Raw genomic sequence first — 9,697 nt, forward strand, 5'->3', positions numbered from 1 at the left:
TGAAAGGGTAAATTTAGACCATTATGCGGTTATTTATGGTTTCCAAAGTTTATAAGCTATACGCCAAGTGTGCAAAAAATGCACTCGAAATTTATTTCAGCTGCCACGAAATGCAGACTGGGCAACAAATCTAACCCATTTAAGTTTGAGTTTGTATTGCCAACTCCATGCAGTGATGCAGGTAGAAATCATGTGCATGACAACTGCAGGCCTATGCTAAATCGAAGAATATAACACAGGTAATTTTATACTGAATGCCTTTGCACAGACGCTTTAACTTGAAACCGGGCGGACATGGTAGGCCTATCGACTATTTGAAATATTTAGTATCACAACCTTTGTTCTGCTATCCTGCATGATGGGACTGAGGAAAGTTTTTGCAAGACTTATATTTGGCGATCATTTCTGGTCGCTCGAGATTGATCGTAAACACATCACACAATCACATACGTTTTCTGCAAGTACATTTGTACGTACAAACTCTTATCATTTCGCACTCTGACCTGAAGGCCTGAATGGGAAAGAGAAAAGAAATAGGTGGGTAATAGAAAAGAAATTCGCGGTATGACGTGATAATTCCTCAATACCCGATATTGATATGGGAGTGCAGAAGTAAAAGAGACCAGAATTAGCCTATACAAGCTATAAAGTAGAACACTGCAACACATTTTTTAATGGAATTAGATAGAATGACATGCAAAGTAGCGGTTCCTCCAATTTGTGCCTGTGCAATGTGCCTTATTTGCATTAGTCCCTATATGCACAAGGTTAGCAAAGTTGCCATTTGCTTTTTGGCAGTTTGTAGCAGGGGGTTTAATCGCAGACCGCAGTGGAAAAGGTTTTAACTTCGGTTCAGGTTTGCATCAGGTGCATAGGCGTAGCCAGGGGGGGCGAAAAGGGTTATGGCCCCCCCCAACATTTTTGTGTCCATAGGCTTCTACATCAGGTGGCGGTGTCTTAAAACAAACACTTTGTAGTTCCCTTGAACTCATGAAATATTTGGCCTCCCCCGCCCCCCAATTTTTTTTCTGGCTACGCCACTGATCGGGTGCACACATTCATTCCGCTCAGGGCTTTGGTTCAGCAGGCTAGCTAATATACGTCTCCCTCCGAGTTCAAATGACATTATCCAGCTAATCATTTTTTTAATTTCTTCAGCTACACTGCACAAGTAGCAATTCGTTACCTCAAGGAGTTTCATCATGAGTGGGTATTTCTTAGCTTAGGTTTTCTACATTTTGAAATAAGCAAAAGAAACACTTTTTCTATAATTCTTGGTTAAATTGTTGTACTGAAACAGTGGTTACAATTGAGGAAAGGGCGACTCCGGTTCGTTTTTTCTCTTAGTCTTCAATGGTTCAGGTTCGGTTTGGGTTCAGACAAAGTTAATATAGCCTACTAGGTTCTGATTCCGATTCGATTTTCAAAAAACATCCGCTCAAACCAATATAAAGATTCAGGTTCATTTCTGGTTCAACACCTTGTTTTATTTCGCTAAACAATTTGTTTATTTGTTATTTTTTAATTATTTGGCGCGATAAGCATTGCAGTACAGTCAGCACAAAAAAACTTTGCTTGTTATGTTAATATTGTTTTCATACTTTTCACGCTTTAAAGTGGAGTAAAACTTGTTGTTTTCTTAAAACTACCATTGGACAACATCAATGGAAAAGTTTAGGAAATGACCATTTCACCTTAAGTGAGCTACGTTAGGTAAAGCAAGTCCTTCAATGAAAAAGTGTTCTGGTGTTCTATATTATTGTGACAAAAAGTGCAAAAAAAGGAAAATTAAATTGATAACAACACACGTTGGTAGACCTGTTGCTTTCACCACCCTGTCCGCTAAATAGCGGCAGGACACCATGTGTATTTGCCCAAAGAATTATTGTGTTTTTTCTCTTCATTCCCTGTTCACATTTCGGGTCAGTCGTCTTTTAGACAAGGAGGCATATAGACGCTCTTTAGAGACGTCTCTCCTCGCCAAGTTATGCCTGTGCTTCGGCATATTTTATTAATCAATAAAATAATATCAAGTTAGCCGCAGTGGTGTATCAGAAACAGCTCAATAATGTACACAGCGTAATGTTTTTCGTTGCGTTATAGGCCGATAACGAAACGTGGCTCATAAGTCATAAGTAGGGCAACCAAAAGTCAATATGGTCAATTTTTTTTAACCTGCTCAGAATGCTATCAAACAAGCACAAAACAAATTTCAGCTTTGTACGACTTGTGGTATAGAAGTTATTAGGTCAAATAAAGTCAAAATGTTACGTTAGGTCAAAATACGGTCAAATTGTTTCTTTAGGTCTTCTTTTTAGGTCAAAATCTATTAAACTTGTAATTTTGTAACCATTCTGTAATATTATTCTTCCGTTTTTCTCTTTTCTTGTACCGCAAACAATTCCAGTGCCCCAAATTATACTTAGAACCAAAGCCACAAAGAGAGGGAAGGCCTTTCAGCGCGTCTGGTGACGTCACGATGTGAAGGCATTGCATTTGAAACTGCAAGTTGTCAATCTTAATACGCAGAAACGAAAAAAAGTCAACACTAGAAAAGCGTTTTGTCAATTTTAATTTCAGCTTTAGATTAGAAAGTTGCTGTAGACAGTGTAGAGACTATCAGTATAGCGTTTTTCAAAATAAGGTCAAAATTTAAACTTTTTAGGTCAAAAAACTGGTTGCCCTAGTCATCAGCTACCAATCAATAAGTGAGTGGTCAAAATAACCAACGTGCACATAAAGCACTTAATTTAGAACGAGCACAAGTATAGGCTAGTGCACACAAAGAGCACATAATTACCTTTTTTAAATTTTGCATTGGCAATTGAAGAAATTAAAAAAACTATTAGCTAGAATCTACTGAATCTATCTAGCTGCTAGATAATGTGATTTGAACCCTGAGCGAACCTTAAAGCCGATATCAGCAAGTTTTCAGAGCCCGAAATGGACCAAATTTGTGTACTGTGCACCCAATAACAAACAAACCGGAATATTGAAAACTTGATTTATCATTGCGTTTCATGTGACATTTGTCGTCATTTCAATTGTTACTTAAACGGGAACAGATTTTAGTGCCAACGGTTTTTATAAAATACAGACCTCATTATTTTACTCCCTCATGTGAAAGCCTGGATAGGAAAGAGGTATCACGTATTTTAGAAGACTCTTTCACGTAATTATACCATACTCGATGCGATAGAGTAAAAGTGATCTTAAATTACGCCCTTTAGGTAAAACTTATAAGTGAGGGGTAGGCCTAAGTGCAAGTCCAAAAACAGAAATTAGAAAAATTAGTACGTGGTTCTCAGTTGAAATTAGGATATATTTCAATTCACTGGCTAGCGTAATTGCTGTTTACAGTTTTCGTATTTTCCAAATACGGTTCCGGCAGCCGGTGAAATAGACTATGTAGGTGATATAGAGTAGAGATTGCTAAATTTATGAATTTGCAAATGCCTGTGGTTAGCTATAACATCACGAAGAGCCTTCAACTACGTCACAATTAAGGCCAATTTTGCGATCTTCATTTTCTTATAATTACATAACCAAAACTTATTTTTCAAAACTATTTTATCAGAATATTCAATGAGTGTTCTTTCATATAAGATCAACTTGTTTTTGGACTTGCCCCTCACTTTAACATTATTGATAATAGGGCAACCAGTTTTTTGACCAAAAAATTTAAATTTTGACCTTAAAATTTGCAAATTTTGACCTTATTTTGACCTAAAAAGTTTAAATTTTGACCTTATTTTGACCTAAAAAAATTGCGCAATTAGAACTAACATTTCAGAAAAAAATCATTTGATGGAAATCACGTTGTACAAACAAAAAACAAATAATGTAAAAAAACAACATTAAGAATAAGGTAAAACTTTAAGAACAAGATGAAATAAAACAAAATCAGTCAATCATTCTGTTGCAAAAGGAGTGTTCTTATTGTGCTTTGTTGGCATTGTTGTACTTTACTATCAAGTAATGTTTCTCGTGGCCTTCTCCAAAGTTTCTGTCTTTGGCCAAAATCTTTTTCAATATGGAAAAGCTTCTCTCCACGGATGCAGATGTTGCTTGGGAGTTTTGTTCTTGCATTTTAAAATCAAAAATCTTGCATGTTGCCAACTGAAAAACGCTATACTGATAGTCTCTACACTGTCTACAGCAACTTTCTAATCTAAAGCTGCATTTAAAATTGACAAAACGCTTTTCTAGTGTTGACTTTTTTTCGTTTCTGCGTATTAAGATTGACAACTTGCAGTTTCAAATGCAATGCCTTCACAACGTGACGTCACCAGACGCGTTGAAAGACCTTCCCTCTCAGTCTCTTTGTGGCTTTGGTTCCAAGTATAATTTGGGGCACTGGAATTGTTTGCGGTACAAGAAAAGAGAAAAACGGAAAAATAATATTACAAAATGGTTACAAAATTACAAGTTTAATAGATTTTGACCTAAAAGAAACAATTTAACCGTATTTTGACCTAACGTAACATTTTGACTTTATTTGACCTAATAACTTCTATACCACACGTCGTACAAAGCTGAAATTTGTTTTGTGCTTGTTTGATAGCATTCTGAGCAGGTTAAAAAAATTGACCATATTGACTTTTGGTTGCCCTATTGATAACCTTTTCACGTAAAAATTAATGCGTACCACCAATTCAATGTTCAGTAAACTGCACTATTCAAGGGTCAATGTTCATGGTTGACTGCACACCGCCTTTGCTATCTGACCACACGCTCTGCACAATACATTATTTGGCCCTCAAACAAGTTTTGGGCGGACAGGGACCAAACGATACCAAACAGATTTTGTTTCTTTACTCGCAGAAAATATAACGAAATGTGCTGAAATACAAAAAGAAAAAGTACATTTTGAACAAGATCGTATGAGAAAATGGGTTCTGCCATATACAATTGCAGAAATTATATATACAATTCAAATGAAATTTAGTTGGTCTAATACACTGTTAACTTTTTCGTATAAGGTCTAGTGGTGAAGGTAAAAATCCCAATGTACATAGGTAAAAAAACAGAAGTGCTAAACACTGGAAGAAAAGACAATACACATAATATAAGAATAAAGTGAATTAGCTGTCAAACAAACTTGGCGGTGAGCGTCTCTTCATCAAGTTCTAGACCCCTGGCAATAGCGCATGGATAATGATGCATCACATTTTTTCGGTTTCGACAAGATATGGTTGCACCACCCCGATGACAGAAAGAACAGAAAATATCTGCAGCATCACGCATTGCTGAGGCTATTCCGAAAATTTGATTTTGAATGAGATAAACACCTGGTGTCCACATCGCGCACACTGAATGCGTCCACAACAATTTTGTTTTAAACTTGTGCACCACTTCCACGCTAGTGGAATCTAACAGCTCTGATTTTTTTCCACGTTTCCTTCTAGGACTTGTGTTATTGTTGGTCTTTGTTGGTGGTGACTCATTGGCTGGAAGTAAGTTTAACGATGGCTCCATAAATACCATAGTATCAAGGTTTGTCGGTAACTTATTCTGGTTGCTGTCCTTGTTTTGAGAATTACTTTCGAAGAATTTAATGGTTCCTGTAAATCCCGGTATTTGTAGTTTCTTTCGTTTTGAATTTGCTTTTTTTCCGTGTTCATTTAAAATAGAATCTACAGTTTGCATCATCCTTAACCTTGGCATCAATTCTTCGATGCTTTCAAGGGTATTTTGAGTTGTGGGTGTTGAAGACACTGCTCAAAAATAAACAATTCATCTATTTATACACAATCAATTTATCTACAATCCACTACAATAAACAGTTTATCTACAATTCATCTTTCTTTATCTATTCACAGCTTACACAACAACAACTGCAAAAAAGGGCAAACAGCAAAATATCAAGAAACGGGACTCAATAGTCAATACACATAATATCAAGCTTTAACTTAAAATTTTTTTGAACATATATATTATTCGTTTCCGTGCACCAAAAAACACACAATAATCTTCTACGTAAGTTAAACTATAAGCAATACCAAAAAAATGACAACAAATGCCTGTGATGATACCTGTTTGAACAAAAGAACCACTCGATTCCCCAGATGATGTGATGTAACAAATATTTCTATCTCGATCAAAGCAAATCTTGCAAACAAAAAATTTTACGTTACATTTAAAAAATTACTAAGATGAACAAAAAGTTGATAACAAATTCTACTTTATGAAACTTAAATATATCAAACACCTAAACAATCGAAAGAGCAAAACTATATTATTAGCATGAATTTTACAATACTGTAGTGTACTAGTGTTATATCGAAACACACCTCATTTTTGTTGTTCTTTGATGGGAAAAATGCATTAATATTTAGTGCTGAATAAAACCTTTCTCTGGCATCATCACGTCGCTCCATGATATCATGAAATGTTGGCCCATATGGACCATACAGATCACCCAGCCCATGAAGAAAATTAGCTGGAAGGTGGCAAAATGCACAAGTTGTAATCTCAGGTAAAAAATTTTGCATGATTTGTTGTTTTGTTGGAACATATCTCTTTGCAGATACTTTTTCAGACTGCACTATTTCTTGCACTTTTGTGGCGTTTTGTGCTCGTTTTGGGCAACAATAAACTATTTTCTTTGTACTTAATGTTTTTGATCTATGTGGTTTCTTTAACTGAGCGGTATTTGTACAAAGTTTATGATTCATCTTTAACTGCTTCAATTCCTTCGTTAAAAAGCTTTTTGTAGTCTTGAGTTTTTTGGAAGATTTTGATACATTGGTGATTTTTCTTTTTCGATTTGTAAGTTTGGGTTTTTGTTTATCTGGTTGTTTTTTTTTGTTTGCGTCGCTAGACCTCATATTGCTTGAAACGGATTCATCATTTTCAGCGTCAACTTTCACTTCAGTAATGTCAGTTACAGTTTTACAGATCTCATTGACAACTGATTCAATTGTTTGTTCCACTTTATTCATTTGTTCCACTTTGTTTTGTTGGCCAGAAACATATATGATGGTTTGTTTTACTGCAGTTTCTTTTTGGTTATTAACTAAGTCATTTTTCTCTGGTTTGTTGTCTTTGTCTGTTGGACTTCCATCAGATGCTTTACCACAGTCATCATTCAAATCATTTTCAGTGAACTTCGTTATATCCATATCACTCAGTTTTCGAAGTGGTGGTGATGGAAGACCTTCAACATGCTTTACTGAGTTCATTGTAGTTGTCGCGCCCATCACCCATTTGTTTCCATTCCATCTCCACACAACACTCAATTCACTACCATCAGGCCCTTTTCTTTTCTCATTTGGTTCTTTGATAATATTTGGCAAGATCATTGGTGTAACAACGGCTGTGGGTACAGTTCCCCCAGGACTTGACATTCCTTAAATTTACATATCCTGAAACAGTATAAATTTTTTTAGAATACCAAAAATTATAAGTTGGATAAAATGAGCACAAAATTTTTAATTGCAATTGATAACATTCCATTACGAACCGAAAATTAAGTTTATCTCAACGAAGTTCCACTTTATACGCATATAATTATCAACAAGCCAAACAATTTCAAAACTACTGTCTTAGCAAAGCAGTCGGGAATGAACAATGCTTGTTATGACGTCATAATTGATCATTTAAAACAATATAAGATGGATAGTGCAAGCATGTTCTTGGCTCATACAACCAAATGCATATAGTTTAGGCCGAAATCAACGCGTTATGTTTAACTTACATTTATGTCGTGGTGTGTAAAAGCATGGTCTGTGTGTATTGTGACCTGTGGCCAATTTAGCCAGATGAAAGTGAAACATAGCGTATTCCATATGATTCACTTCAACATGACCTACAGTCAAGCGGTGGGAATACGGTTTGACTCGGCATGGCACAAGGCAAATATTCATTTTGGCACAATCATATTGAAACTATGCTGGCAACTGAAAATTTGATTCACTCATCCAGTCATCTGTATTCCTGCACACTCATAATATCCGTCAAAATGACCTAAGAGGTACGTATTTCATGGAATACCCCCTGGGGCCATAACCAGATGGAAGTGCATTTTTTAACCCAGTCTGTATTGCGTGGCAGGATTTACCGAAATCTCAGTCCCTCAAGATTACAACAGCTAGTCAAGGTCCAAGTGTGTACCGAATCAATTTTTCTCCAGTGCATACATATCTAACACTTTTATAGACTTATCTAATAGCTGTACAGTGGAAAGTGTGGCAGCTGCACACATGACATTCACCAAAGTGCATACCAAACATTTTTATCTTTACGCTAATTTATAATAAATAAACAAAGAAAGGAGATTCGCGTGCTCGCTATCATTCAAAAATTTGCATGCACGATTTCTTGTCAAAAGTTTTCAAACTATCTAGTCGTCCCAAATCACGGCAAAGATGGCGTGCACTGAAGGCTCAGTTCTTGGTTTACACATTATAAATTAGTATTTTTCTTTGCTTATTTATTAAAAATCGACGTGAACATAGAAAAATTTGGTGTAAACGTTGACTAGCCTCGTATATGTAGCTGCCACACTTTCTACTATGGCAATATCAATATGGTACGTTCGTACTTTGTGTTTTGTGCAAAGTGTTTTTGATAAAGAAAATCTTGCTTGCAAGAACAGATAAAGAATTTGTGTGGATATAATCACGTAATCTCTTGTCTGAGGTATACATTTAGACTGCTAAGGGAGTGTATCTACTCAGTTCCTAAATTAAGGCTCATACTGTCTGTCATATGCTACAAAGTTAAGTGAGCAAAAAGTGTAAGCAATTAGCCTATTTGAAATTTATCAAGGGCGTGCAACCACTAAATGCAAACCGGTTTTAAACCAAACACCAAAACCAACTCTCTGCATATATCAGTATAAAACTAAGATATGATTTAAGATGCACCGAAATCAACCGGCTGTGCTTTTTCCAGTCGCAAAAGTGACGACGTGAAATCAGACTTAAACAAAAGATTTTAATTACTTAGCTTTTAGACAGTTTTGTAAACATACCGGTATCTTACAGTTTTAATACAGTAATGCATTGACTCCTTCTTACCCCAAAATGACATTAGAGTTCATGATTTATGACTTTGTTTTGGACAATTAATTCACAAATTTGATAATTTCTGAGGATGAGTTAGGCTAAAGTTACAAACCTGCCAAGAGAAGCAATGCACCTGTTCAATCAGATATAATGAATTTAAGATCGGTTTTGACAACTTTTGAATGCCGTTGATGAATTTTGAAGACAACTTAGAGAAACAGTAATCTATCTTGGATATAACAATTAATGCGCAACGAATAAAAGATATAATCAACTTGTTTACTGGATCCTCATTGGCTAAACAATACAAACACTCCAGTGACCAGTGTTCAACCGGCTGACGGGACATGCAACCAGACTGGAATCGGCCTTCCCGCCGAAGATCTACGGCAGAAAATCAAATGCTGTTTTTACGCCGGCGGATTTTCGTGTATGTAAATTTTTGATGTACATATTTAGGCCTCCATATCTTTAAGTGGACATATTATTAAAAACTATTTTGAAGTAATATTGTTGTTGGCGTATACTATTTTCACTACTGGCGTAAATCTTCGGCGGACGAAGTTTGCGATTCCACTCTGGGACACCACCAACCTCAAGCAAAAAAACTTACTGGTATTTGTTTAGAGTCTAAACTTTAGACTTAACAGTGATGTGTAGGCACTTTTTCTTGCAGACCAACGCCA

The 9,697-nt window shown here is 35.9% G+C and overlaps 1 protein-coding gene across 1 annotated transcript; it reads right to left on the reverse strand.

Moving 5' to 3' along the window:
- Positions 1-4,800: 4,800 nt before the first annotated feature.
- On the reverse strand, positions 4,801-8,213 carry LOC143460781 (uncharacterized). Its single transcript, XM_076958409.1, has 4 exons — positions 7,700-8,213; positions 6,294-7,367; positions 6,036-6,111; positions 4,801-5,717 (listed from the first exon to the last, which is right to left on the reverse strand). Exons 2-4 carry the CDS (start codon positions 7,347-7,349, stop codon positions 5,092-5,094), a joined length of 1,758 nt encoding a protein of 585 aa, XP_076814524.1. The 5' UTR covers positions 7,350-7,367; positions 7,700-8,213; the 3' UTR covers positions 4,801-5,091.
- Between the last annotated feature and the right edge of the window lie 1,484 nt (positions 8,214-9,697).

This window comes from Clavelina lepadiformis, chromosome 5 (genome assembly GCF_947623445.1).
Source record: "Clavelina lepadiformis chromosome 5, kaClaLepa1.1, whole genome shotgun sequence".
Lineage (NCBI taxonomy): Eukaryota > Metazoa > Chordata > Ascidiacea > Aplousobranchia > Clavelinidae > Clavelina > Clavelina lepadiformis.